Below are 27,426 nucleotides of genomic sequence, written 5' to 3' on the forward strand. Positions count from 1 at the left end.
GTGGGATACATTAATCATTGTTCTTGCATGAAGACCATATATTAGATACATAAATTTGATACAATGAATATAAGTTGAATTCTTTTGTTTTGTGATGGATTACAATTTCGTTATAATCCAAGCGGACAAATTGCTAAATTACAAAAGCTTGAGAGACTGAAGCGAGTATGGGATTTTTCTTGTATTTTCTTGTCAAAAAAACTAAAATATATTTTTTTGAAGACGGAGTAAATGTCTCCTATTTAGAAAAATTCGTAATCGATCTCAGAGTCGCTGGATGAAAGCCAAAAATGCGGCTTGATTTGAGTTTTACGAATAGAGTGCCACGTGTAGAAGGAAATTTACGGTGACAAATTGTATAATTTTCTTCTGAATAAATGCGTCACTGAATATCAAAGCATTTGAGCATAGCCTTGAATCTTTAGAGATTATTCTTACGTATTAGATCTTAAAGATAATTTCCAGCTTCGGAAGAACCGCGTTTCAGTGTTAGAAACGTAAAATCATCCGGGAAACAATAAAATTAATAATGCAATACAAAAGCAGGAATTTTTAGCATTTTGTGTTAGCTTTGAACTACAATAACAGAATATATTAACACTTTAATGAATGGTAAAGTAAATTAATTAAAATGTGGGTATAAATAAGTACGTTTCACGCTAAAATTTCTATTTACTGTAAAAAAAACAAAAATTTCGCTGCATTTATGAATAGAATATGGAGACCCCTATTTTTTAACCAACATTTCAATATGTCAACGATAATGGGGATTTGTACGATAGCAGTCTTCATACAAGAACAAACAACATTCAAGTTTACAACAGTTGCTTTGGTAGAACTCTTGTGTATCATTGGAAAAGTCAATGAATAGCGTCATTCTTATGCTCGTCTTTTCGATCATAATGTACAGGACCGGACAAAGCTCATCAAAAATGAAGTGGAGAAGAACGTTTTGGTGAAGATTATCTCTCGTCCAGAATCTGTAAGTCAATTAATATTATCGGTAACAATTATTTTTTTAAATACTGAATTCATCAAAATTTACACTGGAAAGTAAGTAAGAAATTTTGATTAACATAAATTTTTCAAACAGAAGTGTCGGTGATCATCTTACCTTCTGGATGCATCGAGATAATACTCTATTTCATCTTAACTATATAACTTTTATCACGATGTGTGCTCCAAGCAATGGTTGATAATTCTCGGAGGTTCTGTAAAGAAATCATATTGTCATGAATTTAACGAGGAAGAACACAGAAAATCGTTGTTCAATAAATGTTAATATTTTATGCATTAATGATGAATTTCATTAGAGACAATCTTATATTATCAGAAGTGCATGAATTGTCTTTTTAAAGGATCTCAAACCCTTTAACAGGTGAAAAAACTATGTTCTAGTAGAAATATGATTAAAAATACTATTTAACCACTGATTTATTTCAAATTTTTGATAATATATGCTATTTTATCCCAGTATAAAAATTTACACATCTCTACTACTTAATTTTTTTGCAAATTAAAAAAAAATGCATTGAAAACAGTTTGCGTGCATGATAAAATAGCATGACATCAATGTAATTGAATAAAAATTGATTCTAATAAAGGAAACTGCTCAGTTCATGAAATGAAGCAAGAGATTAAAATTCTATATTTAAAATTTAATTTCACACAGATTGAATCAATGAAATCTCAATCTTTTGCTTTATCTCATCAAATAAACCCCGTTTCCTTTATTTTAAATGAATTTTTACTTAATTACATTGATGTCATGCTATTTTATCATGCACGAAAGCTGTTTCTAATGCATTTTATTTTTTAATTTGCAAAAACCCAAGTATTAGAGATATGCGAAATATTATATTGGCATAGGATAGCATACGCATACAAAAATATGTGTAAAAACTTTTAAGCAAGTCAATGGTTAAATAGCATTTTTAATTATATTTCTACTAGAGTATAGCTTTCATGTGTATGAGACCCCTTAAAGTCGTAATGCCTATCGAAGCTCAGCAAAAATGTAAATCGTATAATATAGATATTTTCTTCTCCCAATTATGATACTCGAAAACTTAAACACCCGAATTCATTTATTATTTAATTTTATGAAATTTTTTTATATTTGATATGCCAAAAAATTAAATATTTTTGCGTTAATGATATAATAATGCTTTACCATGTTATATATATAAAGAAAATCGACCAAAATGATGGGCTCATTTATTGAGCAATATAGTACTCGAAGTTGTCTTAAGCACTCGGTAAACTGATGGGAAAGTAATGCTCCTTACCAACAGAGATCAGTTTAAACGCATTTTGGATTTCCTTTTGGGAAATCTCAGATTTTCGATGCTGAACATGGGCAATAAAAGAAGTTGGACAGAGAGAGAAAGAAAAAGCGTGACATTAGGAATTCGAGAAGGCTTTAAACAATAGCCTCTTTCATTCCGTTACGTTCTTCTCATATATCGGGAGTCAGATCGAGAAGATAGCCTTCTGCTGCATTTCCAGGAAACGACCTGGAGAAAATAGATTGAAACATTTTAAGGTCATTCGCCTTCCGGAAACCCCCCCCCCCCCCGTATTTTATTCTGTTTTTGTTGAATATCACCTGATCGTGCGAAACTCGATTTCTCTAAAAGAAACAAGTCTGTGATTTAAAATTCGTAGGTAGACCAAAAAACATTTTCTCTCACGTCTATTATATTATAGCAGGAAAATCGTATATACAGTACAAATACAAAGGCCACAAAAGGCAAATTGCCGATCGAGTAAAAAATTATGCCCATAAAAATACATGTGTCAGATAACCAATAACCAGCAACTCAACATAAAAGCATTTAGCACCAAAAAAAAAAAAATAATAGTAATAATAATAACAATATGTAATGCACTGCCCATAAAAAGATTATGGTTGTGTCTTAACTAAGTAAGGATAGCTTCTCGATTTATTGTACCATGTCAATCATACTAATCATAATTCTTTTTTAACGTATCAATTGTTTTGGAATTCACCACCCCCGGAGGTAAGCTATTCCATTTACTGACAATCCTATTAGAAAATAACTCTCTGCGCCACCACAACCTCGAATTGTCCCTTAATAAACGGTACTGGTGTCTCCTTGTCAAAGCAGTCGATTGACTGCGTATTAATAATTCGTGGTCCATCCTATCCATCCCGTTAAAAATTTTGAATATTTCGATAATATCCCCGAACACCTGCGTTCCTCCAATACACACATATTCAATACATCAAGTTCTTCTTCATAGCTCAAGGCTTGTGTGCCAACAAGAGCAAGCGTAGCACCCCCTCAACCTCAACCTATGTATCAGAGTCTACGTCTCTCTGTAGGTATGGTTTCAAACCTGGTTTATTCGAATTTTTAGATAATTCGAACTTTTACAAACTCCCCTTGAGTTTTCTATCTAATGGGGGAAATTTTTCGTTCTAATGTAAACCAGAAATTAATGTTAGCATTTCTAGTTTAATTCGAACGTTTTCCGAATTTTATGCATAATTCCAAATTGAAGGGAAAAAATCATGATTTTTGTATGAGCAAATTTAGTTTGGAAAAATTCTACAGGAAGCCAGATTTTGCTCTTCTCTATCAATTTTCTGAATGACAAATGTTTAAAGACTAATAAAAGTTTGAAAATACTCTTTTATTTTTTAGTTAATGCCCATTTTAATATTGTTCAGCTGAACTCCGTCGACCCTGTGTACACTAATACCGATTATGATTTTCAACCTGTAGATCAAGGTGTAACATAATCTGAATCTTTTTGTCGTCATTAAAAGAGTATGGAGATATATGGGGAAGTTCTCAGATTTTTTTTAAATCTTTTTTTTGTAAATCGTTCAAATGAAAGTATATTTGATAGCATAACACACACACACACACACACACAAATAAGCAAAATTTGGGAAACAGTTTCCTAACTGATGATCATGAACTGTATCCGTAAATCAGGCTTTAAACATGGTCAACAAATTCTGCAGTGATACTGATTCTAGAACAGTGGTATGATGTAGCAGTTAACATCAATTATATACCATATATTACAATTATAAATTATTAAAATTTGGGAAATTGTTTCGTTACTGATGATAAAATTTTAATAACTGATAATTATTATCCTATGTGAATGTTGATGATTAAGTTGCAATTTGTATTCATTTTATGGATCCAGGATAGTTTAATTGGATAATTCGAACTTATTTCCAGTGACTGAGCTAGCGCCCGAGTGGCGTGGTAGTAAGATGCTCGTCTACCGCCATGCAGGTTACAGTCAGGTCTCAAATTCAAACCGGGTGCACAATATAGACCAAGATGTTTTCCCTAATGAGCTTGAGACCACCGATACATGATGCCTTCATTTCCAACCCAACTCGTTAATACGGAAGAGTAGATACTTTGCCTAATAATACTCCAAAAAAATCGTCAACGAATAAGGCAAATACGAGGAAATACTAAAAAATTCCTAATACATGTCAACATACAATGGGTGTCGTCTTCAGAGGATAGGAGTATCACGCTGACTGAGTTCCCCACGATATAGCGATATGGCCGAAGTTGATGAGTAGCGACTTTAGACTTCGAATTAACAAAAAGTTCGAAGTCTAATTTTTTTGTCCCACAGGTTTTACTGTATTTGCTTTTGGTGAAGTGCTGTTGTACACTTTTCTGAAAACACCCTCTACCACTTTTTCTGTCGCGATTCGACCACACATTCTATGACGAAAAATGCTTGTTTAGGAGTCTTATATTATCTCTTAAAGATTGTTTCATGAATTTGGAATCACCCTGTATATATAGGTATGATTATGTAAGTATACACGCTCAACAGATTTGACAGTAAAAGTTGATCATTGTGTGATACTGATGTACAGGCGTCAATCGTCAAATAGATTTCGTATGAATAATTTTTTTTACTGTAATATCAAATATAGTTGTACTACGAGCGAAAAATAAGAACAGAAAATCTCAAAATATGCAGTATTATCTTAAATAGAGTCGAATATATAAGTTTAAAAAAAATAATGAACAAAAAAATCGTGGATAATGAATGGAAACTCTAGCCAAGTTTTTACTGCTTTTTTCTCGCAAAGACGGAATACGTCGAAGAGGGTAAACCACCGAGAAAACAGAAAATTTTAGCAATTTCCACAGCAATCGTCGTCTGTTTCGGGCTACTGAATAATTCATAAAAAAGAAAAGATCTTTTCCCCCTTTTTTTTTTTTAACAAAAATTTCTCTTCTTTAGCGGAATGATAAAACTAGGCAAAAACCAAAAAAAAAAATACATAGATATATATAAAAGATTTTCCGTCGAGAAATAGAATTTCCCGATGAAAGCGAAGCACAAGTGGTCTCTAGTTAAATATTCATCCGAAGATTTTAGACCACACTTTGCGACTCCAACCTAAGACTTGTTATGATCATTGAGAGAAACTCAAAAACAACAAAACTAAATATATGTATATATATGTGCGTGTGTGATTTTAAAGAAAGTTGGGATCTTTAGTGCGATCTTTAAATCTTGAATTTAAAAAGTCCTATAAATATACCGACTTATTGCGAGAACCAGTTTTCAAGAGTACAATCAAACTCGGTTGTAACGATGCATTGGCTGTAACGTGAACAATCGGCGGTCCCAGCTGATTTCTATGGAAAATAACATTAATGAGACTTGCTTATAACGTCGATCAAAATACAGCGACCTCGGATATAACGACACATTTTCTGTCGCTTTTTTGCTTCCGTTTCCCAAGAAATTCCTTATAGAGATGTCCCGTTACCTTCAACGAAGGTTACTTTAAATCATATACTAAAATTGGCGATGCAGATAATTTACATTACAGTGGATAATTATATTACAGTGGAATCTCGATATAACAATACTCTGCAGACCAAGAAAATAACATCGTTGTTGGAGGATTATCGTTATTGGGAGGCAGCAGGTTAACATTAGACTATAGGCATTTCCATCAAGACAATAACATTGTAGAGAGATTTATCTTTGTATCGAATGCCGTTGTAGTGAGGTTTCTACTGTATATCTTTTACGGTGAAAATGTGATAAATTGGTTACTATACATAATAATCTGTTATTATGCACACTTACCGCCTTGGTAAGTTTGACAAATTTATCACTTTTATCGGTAAATATGCATAACACCCAAGAGCCGTTGGTAAATTTGATAAATATGAAAAAATTCCAAATGAGTCTAGTATGTGCGATGAATACAGTCGATCCCGGATATAATGATAACAAATTTTGCGATTGTACCACGATAGAATGATACAATGCTTGTATGAATTATCATGTTTACCAACGACGCGACACTTGGGTACTATGCATAATCACCGGTAAAAGTGATTAATTTAGGGAAATTTATAAAACTAAACCAAAATGCTCGGCGATTATGCATAACAACCTGTTATTGCGTACACTAACCATATTTTTTACATTTACCGCAACATATCAAATATAACTATAGAAATAATCACTTCCATATTTGTCAGGTAGCAAATAAATATAGTTTAATTATTCCTTTTGCACTTTTTTTAAATTTCCAGCCAAGGGTTATTTATGAGAATCAACTGGCAATTTCGCTGACAACTGACAATATTTTTGGCAAAAATGGTGATACCCCGTGGTTATTATTCCAATATTCCATATTTTCTCGATAAAATGCCGCCACCCTAATCATAAGGAAAAATGGCAACTTCATTTCCGGATGCGTTATTGCATCTAATTATAATTTCCCTGTTTAAAAAAAGTCTTAACCTCAAGAAACGTTAACCTCAGGCATATTGCTCTTATTGGGTTGTTGTATTTTTGATATACGAATTTGACATCCATATTTTTTATGGGTATCTTTTTCCAGCTCCTTCGCTGGGCATTTTGGCGGTTGTGGCCTTTGTATTTGTATTTGTATAACGATAAAATTTTGAAATTTCGCAGAATTTTCGATTTTGTTATAACCGAGTTTTGACTGAAAAAATACTTTTTTTCTGCTAAGATCATCAATTCTTTGCCGCGGGGGGGGGGGGATAACATAGTTATAACGAGAGCCCTAAAATGAATTTCCAATTTAATTTATAAAAATGACTTTCAACCGTTTTTCTTAATGTGTAGAATTGAATAAATTCAAACCTACCTTCAGATGACTGGAGGGAGAAGTGTCGGTAAGAGATATATTCCTGAGGAACATCATTTTTTACCGGTCTCCTTCTCCTCCTGCGTCTGAAACGAATGGCTGTCAGAAGCACTGAAAGTGTCAGAACAAGAGCTGCACTAATACTGCTTCCGAGGATTATTCCCAACGTCGATAGCGTCATTTTTGTTTTCTGTAGTTTGGCTAACGTCTTTATCTGCAGGCACTTATGATTACTATTGTCCGCGACTGCAGGCTCGTTGCGATTTTTGCCGTCCATCGTAACATAAGGGATCGGTTTTCCTAATGTCCTCAAGTATTTTCCGGCTGCCGTCACGCAAATCGTGTACCAAGTCTCTGATTTTAGATCAGGTATTTCGTACTTGCGTTGATTCGCAGACAGATGGGAACTGGTTTTTACACCACTAGACCGCACAGAGGTGAGATGATATGTGACTGTAAAATCGTCAATAAGTGTTCCATTGAGAACGTTCCATCGTATAACCATAGACTTGTGATCGAGAGTAACAACTTCGATATCCGAAATAAAAGGTGCCGGACATATATCAACTGGATGCAAGGTAAGAATCGCGTGGCTCCGCAGGCGATCTGGTAGACTACAAGAGAGCTCGTCTCCACTGCTATTTGGTTCCTCCAGAAGTCGTAAATGCTCGTGTATCCACTCCCAGAAGTTGAGCAATCCGCAATCGCAGAGGAAAGGATTCCCTTTAAATATAGAATATATTATTTCAATGAAAATATGTAAATCTGACAGCATAGTTCTGTAGTGGAAAATACATAAATTTAATTTCGTTTCGGGGCATTAATTAAACTTCTATGGTGTTTGTAGTTTGATTACCAATATTTTTATGCACGTTAAAATACAGCTATAAAGCAATTTTTAATAATAATTTGAAAAATTAAAGTTGACGATTTGGTCCAGAAGTTTACTTAAAGGGAGGAAAATATGTGAACTTTCTCCCTTCTTGTTATTCGAGTGCTTCTTTCAATGCACTAAATATATTATGTTGTATATACTGTATAACGAAAACAAGCAAAACAACGTATAAAATTCATTTTTAATACAAAAAATTTACTGTTACCTGACAAGAGAAGTTTAGTGACTCGTACTTCAATAGGCATAAGAACATTTGCGTTTATCTGCGTCAAAGCGTTACCTTGAAGATTCAGTTCCAGCAGCGAATTTAGATCGTTGAAAGACCCAGGCTGAATCCAAGCTATCTGATTATTCTGTAGCCATAACGTTTTCAAGTTATATAGATGACGAAATGTAGATCCTTCTATTTTACTGAGCTGATTCGACGAAGCGTCAAGGCTTTCGAGTTGCTCTACATCAACGCTGAATACCGGCAATTCTAAGATTCTGTTTGATGTCAGGTTCAAAGATTTCAGTTTCTTCAATCCATAAAGTCTTTCTTCTGGTAATATATCAATATTATTGTTCCCGAGATCCAGAACCGTAAGACCCGTGAGAGGTTTAAAAGCACCAGGCGAAATCTTCACGATTCGATTATGTCGCAGAGACAAATGTAAAATATCTGGTACTCGAACGAAATCATGAGACGCGATGACAGTTATATTACCTCTATTAATTCTCAGATGCTCCAGTGATGGGAAATTTCCTGTAATGCTCAAATCTTCTCGAATACGGACAATTGGGTTGCGATTCACAGATAAGAGACGCAGATGCTGCAATGGTGCATCAAATAATACGTTTGGTAGGTAGTAAAGCATATTGCCATCAAGAATCAGTTTTTCTATAGATATTATAGAATCGAATACACCAGCGAAGAGCACTTTCAACTGATTGTCCGAAAGATCAAGTTCACGAATCCTCGATAGATTATGAAATGCGTGTTTTTCTATATTCGAGATGAAATTGTTGCTAAGGTACAATTTCTTCAAATTTTTGTTTCCTTTGAAAGCAAAACTCGGTACGGAAGCTATTTCATTCTTTGATATGGATAAGATTTCTAAATTTGGCAACAACTCGAGAGCAGCGGTAGGGATATTCTCGAATTCATTCTCATCTAGGTAAAGTTCTCTTAGAAATCCAAGACTGTACAAATGTTTCGATTCAAGGAATTTAATTCCATTCCCAATCAATCGTATTGTACGAAGCTCTGTCATTTGTTCGAACATTCTTCCAGAGCTGGGGTTGAGTCCGGTATTTTCCACGTGTAATGTTACGAGACCGGATAGCCCATAGAATATGTTGTCGTTGACGTTGCTCAAGTTGTTTCCGGCAAGATACAAATGTTTCAATGAAGGAAGGAAAAGGAAATCGACTCTTGCATTAGTTAACTTGTTCTCGCTTATGTCCAAGGACTCCAGAGAGGACAATTCAAGAAATGTTCCCGCATCGATTTCTTCTGCCATTACATTAGATAGAACAAGTTCCTTCAACGGCAAATTACCTTCAAACATATATTTTCTTATCACATACATTTGGTTATGGGCTAAATGCAATATTTTGAGATTCTTCAAGACTTGGAATGTCTGAGGTTCTATATCCATAATTCGATTATGTGAGAGATAAAGCTCTTCTAATTGTTCCGCTCCTTGAAACATATCCACATTCAGATGATTTAAATTGTTGTATTCCAGATTCAAGTACAAAATCTGACGCATTCCAGAAAATGTCCCTGGCTCAATCGCGGAAACTGAGTTATGATCCAAGTATAGTTTCTGCACCGCAGCAAGATCTCGAAATACTTCGGGTTTTAACCTCTTAATTTTATTGTGATTCAGCCAAAGGATTTCCAACTTATTTTGACCTAACAAACTGTTCGCATTCATGGACACTATTTCGTTGTGGGTCAACTGCAACGAACGCAGACTTGATGGATATCGGCTTAAGATATCTTCCACTTCAAGCATACGATTCCCTTGGATGTTCAGATGTTGTAGGTTCGCAAGTGACTGTAATGCTTCCGTCTCTATAACTTCTATTCTATTGAACTGCAAAAGAAATATTTTCAATTTATATTGTTAAATTAACATCCGAGTAAAATACCACATGCACAATTTAGTACCCTTATTTCCCAAAAAGAGAGTATGCATTTTTAGTGTAACGATTTATATATCGGTGGAATAATAAAATGTTTACCTGTAAATGTAATTCCTGAAGATTTGGCAGAGAATAGAAAACTCCTTTTCGTATTGTTTTGATGAGATTGTTTTGTAGCCTGAGATCCCTCAATTCAACAAGCTCCTGAAAAGTACCAGGTTGCAGTTCAATTATCCTGTTGTTATCGAGGGATAAGGAACGAAGCTCACGATTGTTTTTGAACATGGATCGATGAATATCTTTTAGCTGGTTAAAAGACAAGTGCAGTTGATATAGATGAGGAAGATTATAAAAAGCACCGATCTCAATATGGGTTATGGCATTGTTAGGGATGAATAATACTGATATCTGAGTAGTGTTATGAAATGTTCCATTGGTGATTTTACCTATGATGTTGTTAGAAAGAAACACTTCTCTAAGATAGATTAGATTATGAAAAGCTCCAGAGTTGATGGAATGAAGATGGTTGAAGCTCAAATCGACTATCTTTAGCTTTACAAGATGACCAAACGCCTTTCCGGTTATCATAGAGAGACTGTTGTGACTCACATCTAATGATTCGAGATCGTAAAGATGCAAAAACACGGTGTCGTTCAATGATGTCAATCTATTCATACATAGAGACAAGGAAATCAAACGAGGCATAGTGATAAAACTTCGCTCGTCGAGAGATTTTATTCTATTCGAACTCAGGTCCACACGCTGAAGCCCCATGAAACGAGTAAAGCCATCATCTGGGATTGATTCTATCTCGTTCCAAACTAAGCGCAAAGTCTTTAGCTTTCGAAGTCGCCTGAGTGCATTTAACGGAAATTGCCTCAGACGATTGTTAATTAGTATAAGTTCTTCGAGAGTGTTCTCGAGACCACCGAATGCATACTCCGTTAAAGTGTCGATCTGATTGTTTTGTAGATTCAGAGAAGTAATAAGCAAACCATACAAAGCGTAACTTTCCACCGATGTTATGACATTCGAGTCAAAGTCTAACGTCCTTAAAGTTTCCAGTTTGTTAAGAGAACCCTGGGGTATTTCTCTAAGTCTGCTATTAACAATCGACAAACTATCCAATGTCCTCTCAAGTCCAGAGAAAGCATGTTCTTGAACAATTTCCAGTTGCGTTTGTGATATTTGGAGATGATAAATTGTTGTGTTTTCGAACAGCCCATCTGGTAGTACCGTTACGTTTGGGTCGAGGTGGTATATACTTAGAGATTTGATTGGAGCGGTGATCAAAGAAAGAGTTGCTCGGATCTCTTCGAGTCCTGTATTCGGGCATTCCAAAAATAGGCCATCTTCGAATTGGTAGCACGGACACCATGGGCTTCTTTCCCATTTTGGGCAACCTTCTTGCAGTGTGTTCGTTGTGGCATCTGTACCTGAGTCTCCGTCCTGAGAAGCAGTCGAAGCACAGTCTCCCTTCTGTGTTGCCATGAAAACTGTCATCACAACGGACAACAGTTTCCCCCACCCACAGCTGGAAGGTTGAGAATGTGGCATATCTCATGTCTTATCCTGAAAATTAAAAAAACAACAACATAAGTAACAGATTTTTTACCACTCAACACAAATCTTAATTGAAAAAATCTCGAGGGACTACGTGATACAAAGGTCTGTAAAGTATTTACGGGTAATTTAATTTGTTGGAGTTATTATCTGGCACGCACAAAACATAGAAAACATTTCAATTCTTTTCATTTTCTTTCAATTTCTTTTACCAGTAAGGAAAAAAAAGTTACAGTAAGCTTCAATAGTCTATATACAGTGACATTAGGTCTCTGATTATTACCTAAGACTTTTTCCTCTATCATCCGAGCTTTGTCTTACCAAAGTAACGGTGTTTTAGATGATAAAGGGTCTCTTGTGCTGCTGTGAAAGCTGCAATAAATAAATCTAAATGGGCCTTTCCTGTTATTTCAAGGCTTTTTCTTTGTTTCTTTTAACGACATCATTCCGTAGTGGTATTCTGGCTAATAAAGAGGGCTACTAGCCTCTGTTGGAGATACTTCTTAAGCAATAAAATGCCCACTGGCCGATGACTGAAGACGCCCCAGGTAGAAGAATATAACCCCGATGGGACGCTAAAATTCAGCACTCGTCATCATTAAGTCCAGTTAAGAGAAGAGCCCTCCTTAACACGGATTGAGCTTCTTCCAAAAACTTTCATGGTTTTTCCTCTCTATTTTTTTATATTTCTTCTTTTTCTATCGCTAAGCTTAAATACTGTACGTGCTGTCTATACTAATGGATGCAGAATAGAGCAGACTCCAATAATTTCTTGCTTTCTTTCTCCTCCGATTTCTTTACTTTGATGGATTTCTAGACAGCAAAATCAAGTATTACAAATAAAATCTGCAAATAATTATTGATGGGAAAAAAACAGTTAATTACAACTGATATGATGTATAGCTGATGTGCAATTTACCAATTCGCAAGTTGTCAGGCATAAAAGTACTAGAAGCTTCGGGTTGTTTTAGAATTCAGCTATTATTTAAATCATTTGACATATTTTTCAATTCAGTCTCATAGGTACACTCAGGCGTAAAATAAAATAATTTCGACGGTTTGGTCAGTCCCCTCTTTAGAACTACAGTCGGCACTTTGATTTGTGAACTTGATTCCTTCTTAGAGTCCATTCGTAAACCGAATTGTTCGCAAACCGAAAAAGATTTTCCCATAGTCTCAATGTAAATGTAAAATGAATTAATCCATTCCTATGACTCCGAACATTTGAAGTGGGAACTTTTACAACAGCTCCTATTCATGGCGTGAAACAAATGGAAATCATTATACTGACCATAATACGATAGAAATCAAATGCATACTGAATAAAAACGATTCCGGGGTCATTGGTTTCGTTAACATCATCTATAATCTCAGTGTCAAAGTCGTCTTAATCTCTGCCGGCAGCACAATCTGGCCATACTGTTCCCCTCCCAAGCCAAATTCATAGTTTGGTTCATCACTTGCTGCCAAGTTTTGTCAATAAGAACTATGCAATGTATATTAAAATAATGTTTCCCTAAGTCCTTGCATGGCTGTTAGTTCTATGTCAGATATTATTGCAAAACAAATTATTAGAAAATGTCCTTGGTTTAGAGCTCCATATAGTTTGAAATGACCTGCTGGTACAAAGGCTGGATTAGAGCAGTCTTACTTGTGGGAGGGGGCCACTTTATTTTGATTAAATCTTACTCTTGAATCAACTCTTCTGCCAAAATTTAAAAAAATAGCCATGTGGCCGTAGAGAACCTTGAAAATGTGGTCTCCGTGACAGCAGAAAGATCTCTGAAGAGTTCTCCTGCCATACTCTTTCTACAACTTCTAACAGTTAAAGCAGTTGATCTCGAACTTTTGTCATGCTTTTGGTTCCCTTGCCCAATTCATGGCTTATCTGTGGTTTCTCAGTTATAGTTTAGTAGATATTTCCACTTATAAAAGAACCACTTTAAAACGTAAATAGGCACACAAATCAATATCTCCAGCTCACCGCAACGCTTCTGACAAAGGTTTGTGACGAACACTTTGAAAAACACTGAGTTGAAGGCAAATATTTGAAATGAATTAGCGTTGTGGTACGTGGGCGTCCTATGCCGAAGAGTCAGGATAATTTTCCACACTGTTGAAATTACTACTAACGAATGGGTATTTGAGAAACTTGGGGGAGCTCCTCTGATAATTTCCTTTGCAGACATTCGCATGTCAGTCAAGAAATAATTTTTCCTAGAAAAAACTAGTTACTAATTCTCAAACTTTTGTTAGCCATATTCAAGTCTTTATCGAATATCTAATACACGCCAACCTGTTTTTTCTGACAACACCTAAATCTATTGCCAGACATAACGTGCTCTCATTGCTCCACCTGTCATGTCTTAATTTGCACAGGGTGCATAGTTAACACCTTGCACCACAAATAACTTGCGAGCCGTTGATTCTAGAGGCATACTTCGAATTAGAAAAAGTATTAAAAGAATGTGTGGATCTCAGATATGTTATTCATATTAGGGTTGCATACTTATTGAAATAAAAAGATTAATTTTTTATACGGACACCTTGTGCTCAAAACCCAATTGTTGTTGCCCTGCGTCTCCTGAGACAAACAAAAAATTATACGTTTCTAAGTGCAATATTCGCTGACATATTTTTGAATTCAAAAATCGGAGAAAAGTTTGGGAAAAACAGAATAAATGAGGGGGAAAAGCGTTTTCTGTCAGTTTCCCCAACTTCTCTTAGATTTTTCAATTCAAATTCGAATGTTGAACTTAGGAACGTGGATTTTTTTTCATTGGCCTCAGGAGAGACGGGGCAACAACTTTTTAACTGAGTTAACATAGAGTGTCCGTATAAAAAATTAATCTTTTTATTTCAATAACTATATAATCCTAATATGAATAGGTCTACACATTATTTGAATACATTCTCTAATTAGGAATATGCCTCTAGTATTAACGGTTCACCAGTAATTTGCGGTGCAAGGTGTTAGTTATGCACCCCGTATAATGGATTTACGTTAGAGAGCTTCTGATTGTTCTTAGTCACTACAATTTAAAGTAGATTACTTTTCTGATTATCATAAACACCTTTGATATTTACATATATGTGTATTTATACAGGGTGTCCTGTAAGTGTTAGCGCCCTTTATCTCATCAACCGTTCATCGTAGAGGTATAATTCCATTTTGGAAAATGCTCTACATGCGTTAAAAAATTACTCGGTACCAGTTTTGAGAGTGAATATACAGTGTGCCACAAAATAAAAAATATATAAATTTTTATACGGTCTCCCTGTACTCCAACTTCCAATTGGGAAGTTGTTGCCCTGTCTCTCCTGATGCCAAATAATAATTCTGTTTCTAACAAGGAAAGGATCCAATGGTGTCATCCTCAAAAAGTTTCGAAAAAATTACTACTAATTCTATTCGTTAAAACATGCGCAAATACATAAAAAATCAGGCGCAATTATTATGGATCACTCAAAAAAAACTACAAATATTAATATTTTGAACGCCAATAGAGGCCAAGAAGGAAAAAAAATCCCATAACCCTAGAGTGTTGGTGACGTCATTCAAACAACACATGATCAGGTACAGCATACATAAAGAAAGCGGGGGGAAAAGAGTGAAATAACTGGCTTCTAGAAGAGAGAAGCTGGGAGGGGAAGAAGGAAACACACACAAAAGCGCTAAATTAAAAAAAAAAAGGATTATTTTTTTTGCTTATGCATTTTATGTTATTTCCTCTCCCATATTTTGCTTTCTTTTATTGTTATTTTCTCTCCTCTCTCTCTTCCGTTATTTTTTTCTCCTCGCTTAGTATTCAACTGAAAACAAAAAGGGGAGCTGGAGAGTGAAAAGTAAATTTTGTAGATATCACCAAGAAGCGCGAAAGGTGATGAGTAGCCAACTGTTGTAATTTTTAATAATTTTTTGCGGCTTTAATAATTGAACTCCGCCGCTAATTTTTTTCTTTTCATGTGTTTATTTGTGAGATGAATGCACTTTAATTTTTTCATAATTTTTTGAGAATGACACCTGTGGACAATTTCCTTGCAAGTGAAATATTCACAGAGACATTCGAATTCGAAACACGGAGGAAATTTCGGAAAGAACAGCGTTAAATGTGGATAAAATGGTTTTTCCGCATTTAACACTGTTTTTCCCCAAATTTCCTCTGTTTTACGAATTCGAATATCTCTGTAAATATTGCACTTAGAAACATAGAATTTTCTTGTTGGCATCAGGAGAGACAGGACAACAACTTTCTTATTGAGAGTTAGAGCACAGGGGGACAGTATAAAAATTATGAATTTCAATTTTTTGACACACCGTATTTTCATTCTCAAAACTTGTACAGGGTAGTTTTGCACGCCTGCTGAGCATTTTCTAAATTGGGATCATACCACTACGACGATCGGTTGATGAGATAAAGGCCTTGCTAGCACTTACAGGGCACCCTGTATATTTCAATAAATTAAAAGTAGGTTAAATTTTGCTTATAGGCTATACTTCCACCAAACTTTAGTTGAGCCATCCTACTACTTCAAAATAATGTCCTTTATCATACTGCAGCACTGTTAATAAAGTAATTTGTCCAATGTTTATTGTTTAGGAAAAAAACCAGTCCTAATATACCATACAACAACAATCGATAGCAATAAAAATATTTAAATTTCTTCCATCGAAAAGTAACTATTTGGCATGACTATTACAGTCCATGAGTGATATGTTTATTGTAAATTCAATAAGGAGAAAATCCCCTTTGCTTAACACCATCTTTGCGTTGAACTCAACGGAGAGAGCATTGTAAATAATATTTACCAGACTATTTTGAAGTACACTCAAGTGGAACTTTCTTCAAAAATAAGGAGGATAGTCACAATTATTAGGGAATGATATTTTGTTCTGAAAAACCAAAATTATCTGTTGCTTATTTGAAAGGGAACATCTAGTGATTGCGATTTATAAAATTTAGGTCTTTAATAATTTTAGATATTTTCAGAAGTTAAAAGTTGATAGTTCAATTAACACGTAATGAGTGAAACTAATAGAATTCACACGGAATATTACTGGATACACTAAAAATAATTAACTGTAGTATAATATTTAAAAGTGAATGCGTTTGTCCTTACTGGAGGTCATGCGGTTATTAATTCAGTTAACAGCTTAAAAATTAAAATTTACTGCCAATTTTTTATTGCATTTTAATCCTTTTTGTGTGAACTGAGATATAATAAACTTTCCAAATGTGGCATAAAATTACTAGTATAATTTCTATTAAATTTTATCAGTGGCAAAATTCATAAAAGTCAACTTAATTATAATTATAAAAACAAAAATTTGAAAATATCATACATATTTGCAGTAAGTTTTTTTTAACATAGATATATTTAATGAGATATTTCTTAATAAGAGTCTCAATCAAAGAAAAAAAACGTAATTATAATTAATAGATGTGCATAAATTATCGAATATTTCAAAAATGCTTAGAACAAGTTTCTAAATTTCCATGGATCTTCAAAGATTTCTCTTTGACTTACAAAAATAAAAATATCAATTTTGAAATAACTAGGAAAAGCCTTAAAAATTTATGAGAGACGTGGCCTTTTTTTTTATTTTACTTATATATCCCCGTATATATTTTCTTGTTTATAACGTTATTCCGTTCTTTATTAACTAACGCGTAGGAAAAATTACGAAGCAGGGTTGACCCGCTCTCTAATTGCTAAATAATACAACCTTTGGAGACATCTCTGCCTAATTTCTAATTATACTTCAAATTAACTTGAAACAAATTGACGGCAGACAAAAAGCAATTTTCAGCCAAGTAAAGGAAGTTGGGGTTGGACAGGGTCGAAGGAATTCCTGATTTGGTGCTCACTTCTAATTTAGTACTGTGGTTTCTAATGAAGAAAGCTTGTTCTCAAATCAATCTCGAGCGCTTAAGTTGTCGTTATGTCTTGTGAATCGGCCGACGAATAATTAGTAGCGCTAGTTCGAAGGCCACTTTTCCGCTTTTTGGGGAAAAAATAAAAAATAATCTGTAATGGAAGCATTAATTCTTCTCTGCTTTTCGAACAAATCTTTGTTTTCAACTCGTCTGTACTTTTTTATCCCCTCGCTGTGAAATAAATAAAAAAAGAATTGTACCGTTTTGTATACATTGTTGCCGGGTTAATATACCAATTCAAACGGTGTTATTCGTTGTTTTGTATCAAGCACTTACAAGTATAGAAAACGAATAAATATAATTTCACGCAATTTTTCTTTCCCTATCTCGAAACTTTAATTTACATGGACGCGGCTGTCAGCTACCTAATTAGCAACTAAACGAGAGCCGTCAAATGAACTAAGATATGTGGTCATATGAGACGAGTCAGGAGTTGAAAAATTCTGTTTCTGGATAACTTGCACGTGTTTTGGTTGAGGTTGGGGGGGGGGGGGGGAGAAAGCATTCCATGTCAGTATGTTTGTTGCGAGAAATGTTTTCAATTTATTTCGACATACGATATTGCGAAATCTTCAACGACGATAGAGACAATATTTACTGCAAAAATACTACAGTAATTGTTATTTCTTAGCTTCAGACAATTTTTGGAGTTTAAAACATGAACTCATAAAACGGCAATGAAAACAACTCGGCTAGAAAAATGTTTTTCTTCGAAATATTGGTAAAATTGATTTTTCCCCCCTTAGAATTTTACTTTTTTTCAGAACTAAAATTGTATTTTAGTAGACTGTTTCATTCGGCTGTCAAGTTTATTCTTACATCCACAGTTGCAATATACTACGTAAGCAAAGAAAAATATATAAATAACAGTGAAAAACATATATTTTTCAACATTTCTTTCTTCGTTGTGAAATGTAAAATTTGAGATAAATTCTTTAATATCGTTCGGTATTTTCCAAATTTTTAAAACTTTCTTTTTTCTGTTTTTAAAAATAAATAGGCTATTGTTTGTTTTCAAAGTAACGCAATATTTTCCAGTATATTTTCAAATATGATGATGGTTGATATGTGGAAAAACACGATTACTTTAACCATAAACTGCTTCTCATAGCTTATCATTAATGCTTCTCAAAATTACGTGTAGATGGCATTATATACAACCTTCTTTGCTGTTTTTTATTGCCTTCAGCAGCTCACGGGTCTAGAAAAACTTGTTAAACACTCACCAATATTTTATTTTTATGCAGAAGCCATCTATCTTTCCTAAAATTGAATAAATGCACTGAAAAACAGGAAAGGTAATTTTCCCTTGCGCGTGAGAAAAGTATATCTCTCCTACTATTGGTGCAGTTGCAGGATCAAAGAATATGTGCACTTGTTTGAAATTGCATAAACAAATTTAATTCACTTTTGGAATGTCTAACAAATAACCAGAATCATCTCTTGGAGTCTAAGAAAATTCTTCCAGTTTGCCATGTTAATTATATTTTAGCTTTAAAAATGGGGTGTTTTTTTCTTTTAGTGCAAAATGAAATTCCGAAACAAAGAAACTGTCTGCTATTTCTATTCAAAATGATTTCACCAACAGAAATTTTGTAGTTTTTGTTTCCTTGAGGCAGTAACGCACAAGAAAGGAAGAAGAATGACTACTAGCAGGGAAAGTAAAATAACGGGGCAGAAAAAAAGTAAATAAAGGAATAAGTCGAGAACATGTGAACATTGCATTTCATAGACTGTTGGGTACATTCACCACCAATGCTCGTCCATCTAAAAACGTATGCAATCTTTCCCAACCGCAAAGAAGTCACAGGAGATAGAATAAGAAATAAGAAAGAATCCCTGACCGGTTGCTTTCTTCTGTTCTGCACACGTGGTGTCTATTGATGCACTGCAAGCCAATATCGACATTCTCATGAATTATTCATACGATTCTCCCAAGCCCCTTTGATATTATTTCGCGAGGGCTTTCCTATCCTTCATTTTAAGCAGTTTTTCCACCTCCTCATAAAACAAAGGGAACAGAAAAAAAATTGTATGAAACTTTGAAGAAGTCTCTTCTTCTATTGTTTTCAGTAACAGGGAGAAGGGACGATATAAAAAAAAAACTCTTTCTCTAGAGAATTTTGCAAGGAAGCAAACGTTAGAACATTAACAATTGGCGGCTAAGGAAAATTTCCAGACCAACGTTCTTCAGGGGGAAGAGAATATGCCAACGTCTACGTTTGGAGTAGAACGGATCATATTCCTATATGATTCATGAGCAAATATATGTTTATTCTGTCGATATTACATGCTGGAGAGTTCGAACATCACATAAAACCCGCGAAGTCTACGTAATTCCAATATTTTGAGTAGAGCCGCGTGAATTTGAAACCCAAATCGTAATCATAAGTACTCTCCAGCAAGTATGGGTTCCCCTCTTGAGGAAATCAAGGTTCATAAAATATTTATGGGCTTGCTACCGAAAAGGTCCGAAAGTAATCGGATATTTGCACGTTGAAAAGATCCCGCAGTTGGTGGTGGATCTATCTATGGTGTGAAACCTATTTCAACAAATCAGAAATATCAGACCTATCATCGAGAGATATTATATCATGCATGGGTACCAATACAATTTTTATCAACTATTATTCTTATGCTTATTATTTAATTTTTGTCATTATTCCATATCTAAGTAGTGGAATTATCAAAGTGACTCCAGAGTTAGATAAAAAAATTATTATATTTTCCTAAAAAAATTATCGAAATAAAAATTCTAAAAGCTGACTTGATTGATGAGATTTTCTGTGCAAATTACGCTCTAACTATAGAGATATATAATAGTTATTTCATAGCTAGCCTGAAAAGAACTTCGGAGACTGTTTTTAACTTTATACTCATCAATTATCCTCCATCAGGCTTGTTGTTTCTGTTTATATGCCCATGAAATCTCATTAATCATTAGAAATCAGAAAGCATGAAGCCGAATTATAATTACTTAAGCCGAAATTTTTACACTCAGTGACCATCAATAAACGCAGCTGATCATGAAACTGTTCCCTAACTTTAATAAGTATGAATAGACGGACAATGGATTTTGTATATTTTATTCAAAATGCGTATTTCTTTATACTATAAATTAGACCGTTTGGCTCGAGATTGACTCGAAGTTCATGGTCTAAAGAAGCCAAATTAAGTAAGTGCATACAAGTGAAAAGAAAAGACGATTCGATTCACATGAGACAATGATCAAGAAGGTAATAATCTCTTTGTACCCCCTTTTCGAGGTTTCTTAAAAATCATACCCTCGGAGGAATTTGGTCTTTCAAGATGAAGGAAACAGAGTTATTTAATTCCGTATATGAAGAATAAGAAGAAAGCGTGTGGTACAAGTGTTTCCTTTGCTTTAAGATGCTGCAAGTACCATTGAATATTACTTCAAATACTCCTATTGAAAGATAGATAGATGGATAGATAGAGACTTGCAATTATGATCGGTACCGAGTTCTATCACAGAAGTGTACTGCTCGAATGAACCGAGGACTGTGAGTGATCGCTCATGCCAGGAAAACGGAATTTCACGCTTCGAGTACTGGCGATGCTGCAAAGAGAGATGCTTAGGTCCGCACATTTTGCCTTCTCTCCAACTTGGCCTCTTTCAGCCTGTCGTTTATTATCATGAGAGAAGACCTTCAGTTACTTTTACCCTTCTCCTCCATCATATACCTACCTACTACACCACTTATACTCGACGCTGCTAGGAATTTTGACGAAATGAGGAGAAGTATCAACTCTCGGAATTTCACAAAAAAGCCACTTTTCTCCGTCTGACAATAGATTGTGGAGTGGAGAACCCGCAGATTGCTACCATTTTGCAAGCATTTTTTTTTGTACCTCACTTTTGGAGTTATCAACTATTCCAGGAGATAGGTGAAGTGTCGTTGAACAACCGGAAAATTTTATTTTATTTTATTTATTTTTTAAACCCTTCTAGCTTTTTCGAGAGTTGATATGGTTATGCAGATTAGGTGAGAACCACACAAAGAATGTATAATTGTAGGATTTTCTGCGAAAAAAGGTAGCTCCATTTTTCAATGGTTTGAGTTATTTGACATGCCATCTTATAATATACAAAAAAAAATCTTTGGATTGATACAAAAAGATAGTTGGTCCACGATTTATTTTCCAAGTTTCCAGACACATTAAGCTGAATGTCTTATTCAACCTTGCTTATTTCGGCTTGCATGATGCTACCCGAATACAGTGATACCTCGGTTAACAAAGATAATTTGTATCACATTCACAGATAATAATTGAAATAACGTTCCTTATCCAAAATGTCTGCTAACCGAAACGCCATTTCCTATAGGTTTCTATGGAAAATCGTTTAATTCGTTCCAGAAACGGCCCAAAATTTGAGGAGATAATTTTCGTAAAATAACAAGAAGGACTGTAAGAAATACAAATCCTGATCAAATTCTGAGATAAACAACTTCATAATTGGCGGAAGGAGAATTTAGAGGAAGATGAAAAACTCAACATGTCTGCCATTTTACACCATGTACGCTATGCAGTCGGGTTCCTGAGCCATAGTGAAAAAAGAACTGTGTGAGTTGGTGTGCTATTTGATATAGTCAACTATATTCTCTTCACGCACATGCAGATGGAAAAAATAAGTTTCTAAAATGTCTAGACTGTGTTCAGTTTGGTATTAAGAGTGTTACTGTATCCACTGGAACCATTTATTCAAGTCTGAGGCTTTTTATTAATACATTTTTTCTTAGCTTTTCGCATTCTCTTAGCTCATTTCACATGAAATGGTTCAAAATCTTTCTGGAAGAAAAAAAAAGGTGCGTCTGAAAAGTTATTCTGAGGTGGAAATAAAAATTAATCTTGCTCAAATAACAGTCACTCATTGCATTTATTATGACTGGAATGAAAATTTAGCTCAAGCACGGCTGTTTTATATTACCGCATGCATCCATATCAGCTAAAATACCCGTTAGCCGAGGCAGAAAAACGTCGCACAAAAGCTTCGTTATCCAAAGACTTCGTTAGCCGAGGTATTGCCGTATCCCTAAAAACTGCGAACACGTAGGCCTATATTGGTGTGATAGCACTGGTCCCAAAATATGTCGGGTAGAATAAATATGGTTTTACAAAGGATTTTGAAAGCAGACAATGTCGTAGAGTTTTAATTCAATTGATGCAAATAAAAAGACTAATTCTGTGTCGCTGAAAACAAATTTCATTGAGTTTCCAGTTTTTGGAAACAAAATGCTAAAAATGTAGTGAGTTTTTATGGGAATAATCTTCTCGGTGGTAAAATAATGATTTTCTAGGGCAAAGGAAGTATCTCCTAAATTCAAAACTCACTCTGTAGTCCGCAGGAAATATTTTTCATGCCAATGGAGTCAAATCATGTGAAGAAATAAACGTATTTAGATGCAGATTGCAGATTTAAAATTAAATAATTTTAAAATTTTTCCACAAAATTTAATAAAACTGTACCTACCATTTTTTGCAAGGAAAAAAAAACTTAAATTCTTATTTTTATTGTTGAATTTGGGAAGTATATTTAAATCTCTTTTTCAAAAATGTATTAATTTTTTTTTAAAATTTTTATCTTTTAAAAAAATAAATAGATTACGTAAATGTTTTCAAGCGCTGTTTGATGCGAATTATTAACAATCATGAAGCTGGTGAAGAAATATAATCGTGAATACGGATACCTCCATAAAAACGTATACAGTAATATACTGCAATTCGTTTTGAGAAAATTCTTCGGACAGCGAATAGACATACATTTAACGAATATTAACGTATGTCGAGTGAAAAATTTATTTCCCATTAAAACAATTTAAACCCACTTTCACAGCATGAAATCGATGGTGGAAAGGACCAACTGCTACTTTGTTGGGGAAACAGCGGTATAGCACAGATTGAGTAATTAAGTACGCAAGAAAAGTTCACGGAAACCTAAAAAAAATATGTATAAAAGAAATCAATTCATAAAAGCATTTCATATAAAAGTATTTCTTTTTCCCGGCTATAAGTCTCAATTTGTCTTTTGGGCTCGGTTCTGGGTGCCAAAAATCATTTTGTTTTCATCTTTATACCAAAGAGAGAGCCACATCTTCGTTTTCTAAGTATTGTCTCGTTTTTTTTTTTCCCTCTTCTCCTAAAAAGCCATTTTTTTACATATATATCTCTATATATATTTTATTTTTTTGACCGTTTTTAAACTACGCAGTGAGCACTAGTAGTAGTATTTTACGCTCATCGTTTCTCGTTGACGTGCTGTTTTATGAGATATAGCAAAGACGTGAGATACATAACAATCGAACTTTCTTAGGAACTAAAGGGTAGCCGAACTGGCGTGTTCTTATGAAAAAGTTGGAACGGATCCAGAAAGTTTCGGGCATTTTTAGCGATGAAATAATCGGTTGATATCTCTTGGGGAATCCGTTTTTCAAATGCTCCAGATGTTGCCTTTACAAGAAACGTTTGCTTTTAACTGTATATTAGAGATGCGCTTTTCTGTTGTGTGCTTGAAATGTGAGAGCGGGCATCATTTTTCTCTTGTACCGCTTCTCTTCCCTTTAATTCGTCTTCTTGGTTTTTCATTTGTGATATGCCGTTTCCGAAAATTACTGAAGTGACTGAAAATAACCATCCGAATCATAATGGCTTCCAGCTATTCTTATTTCAGCCGATAAGAAATTTGCATGCTTCCAATACAGCTCTGCAAACAGATGTACGATATTCTATTGTGATGGAAAACTCTTCTTGCGAAATTATTGATGGTTTCTTTCTTATTTAAAGGGAGAAAAAAAAACCTTTCGGGCGATTTGAACGGTTTCAAATTCATCATAATCAATTGCAAATATACCCTCGTGAAAATTCAAGTCCAAAAATATCTTTTATTTAGTAAAATATATTCAAAACTATTTTTTTTTTAAATTTGGTTATCTAAGAATTTAAAAAAATAATAACTCCCACGAAGTCCATGAATTTGCTAAGTCAAGATTAGTAAGTTAACAGGTTTTGAAAATAGGCGTGTGAAATATGATTTTCAATTCCGTTTCCACTCAGGACGTTAAGTAACCGACTGTATGCTATTCAAGTTCACGTTCTTACTAGGTTAAGATTGCAGCAGATACCGAATTAGCATTGGATTGTAAATACTATTCTGAAAAGCTTAGGTTAACTAAGCCTTACAGAAAGGTAGTTAGATAACCTCTAGTCCAAAAAAATCTGGATTTAAAGCCCAATAAGAAGATTTAACTGGCTTCAAACTGTAGATAACGGTTACACAAAATGGTCATTGTACATTAGCACTTCAGCTGTGGGAATCGACGAAGAAATGCTTCTGTCACTGTGGGAACAAAAAAATATTTTCCTTTTTCTAAGTTTTTATTCGTGAAAGACAGTTGGCACTCAAACTCTCTCTCAGACGCTGCAAATTCAATGCATTCGAAAAAAGGGGTGATACATACACAATATCTAGGTTCGAACCCACAATCACCAACGCACAGTGATTGGATGCAGGCACTCTATCACCATCGTGTACACTCCGCCCATGCGGTACAAGCAAACCTGCCGAAAATAGAGAAATAATAATAAAAAAAACTAGAATATATAATGTGTACGCCACATCTACACGCCATTTTAAGAATTCCAACTTGAACACAAAAGACATTTTAAATCATCTGTGGATGATGGGAACGCTTTTGAGGGTCAAAATATACCTTATCCGTTTCAGTCGCGTTTGCCTGATATGGCCTGATATAACAAGAGATGAACCAGATGCACAGAAAATGATTTTATTATTGTAGATTTTTTTCCAATTGGAATATACAGGCATCACCCACTTTACGCGATAAATTGGTTCCGTGAGATCATCGCGTAAAGTGAGTTGAATGGCAGGGATTGGGGTTTTCTTCAGAGAAATAAAAACATAAATCCAATTCTCCAGCAGCAAAATATTTTTTTTTTGAATGAACTGAATTCAAACATTTAAATAAATCTCGTAAATTTAAGCTATATGAATGAATTTAATAAACACTTTTTACTTCTGTCTTTAGTAGTAGATACTTCTGATTAATTCTAATGAGTGTAGAAGTTTTCTTTCCTGAAGAGCCACTGTTATGATATTAGCACTCTGTATGTGATAACTTTTTTTTTAATGAACAGTTGAGATTCAGGTAGAAAGTTGCATTTTTGATCTCTTTGTGAAAACTTCAGTACCAAGAGAATTGCCAGATAATAATTTTTAATATCCCTCCCAAAGATACGATAATTCCAGTTTTTATTCAGGATTTTTTTCTTTAATTAAAATTATGATAGCATTGTCAATTTTATCAAAAGATATTGATTGGTGAGTTATGTTGAATTAGATCTGAGGGCTTGTCCCACATCTGTCTTATCTAAATCATATAAAATCCAATGTGTGGATTTTGACATTTTAACTACGTCATATCTTTAATTTGCAAGCCTATTTTCAAGATTAACATCAAACTCCTGGTCAAATTTCGCAGGTTACGGTATCTAAAATCAAATTTTCAAAATCGTGTGAAGTAAGACTACGCAAAGCCAGTGTACTTGTATTGATTCAACGAATTAAATACCAAACAGAAACTAAATTGCAACGATCAATCTTAAAACTGAAACAACATAATTATTATTTTCAAAGCGTACACTATTTGAAATTTCCACAGGGTTTTTGTAATAGTAGTTCGTTACACAAATTTTCAACCGGACAAGAAGCTTCCATAAAATGTGACACAAAATGTTCATTCCGCACATATTCATCCCCGTCAAAGTATAAATTGCAAACCGCGATGTTATATCGGAATTTATGAAGCGTAATATACCTGTGAATTAAACACTTAGGAAGCAGTCACGTGCGCAGTGATGCCCCCTCATAAGGAATTATACTGGCTGCTGTAAGTACACTCTAGGGTGCGGTTAATGAGCTGCTGATACCCATATCGTAACACTAAAAAGCGACAAGAGGAAGCCAGTTGTTACAACTTCACGCTATTTTATCGGGTGCTTCCGGAAAATGACCAGCCTGCGTTGTAACCAGAGATAATGCGTTTCCTATCCTGCACCCATAAATCAGGAAGCGATACCTGGGGTATATGACGTTCGTGTTATTTTTTTATTATCATTATTTGTTTTATTTCCCTACTGAAACGTCGCCTCCTTTTTCCAGTTTCTGAATCTACTCTGCCGACCTTATAACCAAATGACACATGATTAAACGATGTTGCGAGATGAACCCGATACCAGATACGCGATGGCAAAAGGCGAACGTCGAAACTTAAAATTTAATCGACTATGAAAGTCGAACGTTTTTCGTTCGGTATCATATAGTTGTTATATGTGTTGCGTTAGAGCTTCAAGGCGATCGGTAAAAATAAAACGAATGATCGAATTCGTGAATATTTATGAAACGTCAGATTATTTTGGAAGAACACCAAACTACATCAGTTTAAGCGCGATAAGAACTCTATTTGTTTCGACCTCTAGAGAGTAAGAATCCTCAGTTTTTCCAGAGACATATATTAAAATTCAAGCGTTCTTTCCAATCACGCTTGTGAACCGAGAACGACATGCCTCTTTACAGTCCCTAGAATGCACTCCATTGTTTATTTCCTATCTTTTCTCATCTTTTCCAAATCCCATATATTTGTCATGTGGATAAATAATTTCATGGGCTTCGAAAATAAAGACGTAACGATATGGGA

At 34.6% G+C, this 27,426-nt stretch overlaps 2 protein-coding genes across 3 annotated transcripts in view; one reads left to right on the forward strand and one right to left on the reverse strand.

Annotated features, from left to right (window-relative positions):
• Positions 1 to 27,426, forward strand: part of LOC149079928 (uncharacterized) — a 141,779-nt gene that overhangs the window by 21,652 nt on the left and 92,701 nt on the right. Inside the window, exon 10 of the mRNA XM_089238816.1 lies at positions 911 to 982. Within this exon, the coding sequence (XP_089094942.1) occupies positions 911 to 982 (72 nt within the window). The remainder of the gene's footprint in view (positions 1 to 910; positions 983 to 27,426) is intronic.
• LOC149079929 (uncharacterized) overlaps positions 850 to 27,426 on the reverse strand; it is an 88,808-nt gene continuing 62,231 nt past the window's right edge. For both annotated transcript variants that reach the window (XM_089238815.1, XM_089238814.1), the window contains 5 exons: positions 10,290 to 11,762; positions 8,263 to 10,141; positions 7,163 to 7,885; positions 1,115 to 1,211; positions 850 to 980 (listed from right to left, as the gene is read on the reverse strand). In XM_089238815.1, coding sequence (XP_089094941.1) covers positions 1,168 to 1,211; positions 7,163 to 7,885; positions 8,263 to 10,141; positions 10,290 to 11,747 — 4,104 coding nt within the window. In that variant the 5' untranslated portion in view covers positions 11,748 to 11,762 and the 3' untranslated portion in view covers positions 850 to 980; positions 1,115 to 1,167. The remainder of the gene's footprint in view (positions 981 to 1,114; positions 1,212 to 7,162; positions 7,886 to 8,262; positions 10,142 to 10,289; positions 11,763 to 27,426) is intronic.

Source organism: Pholcus phalangioides, unplaced genomic scaffold, assembly GCF_987345545.1.
Source record: "Pholcus phalangioides strain wild (caught in Gottingen) unplaced genomic scaffold, Ppha-v1.0 ptg000011l_1, whole genome shotgun sequence".
NCBI classification, from domain to species: domain Eukaryota; kingdom Metazoa; phylum Arthropoda; class Arachnida; order Araneae; family Pholcidae; genus Pholcus; species Pholcus phalangioides.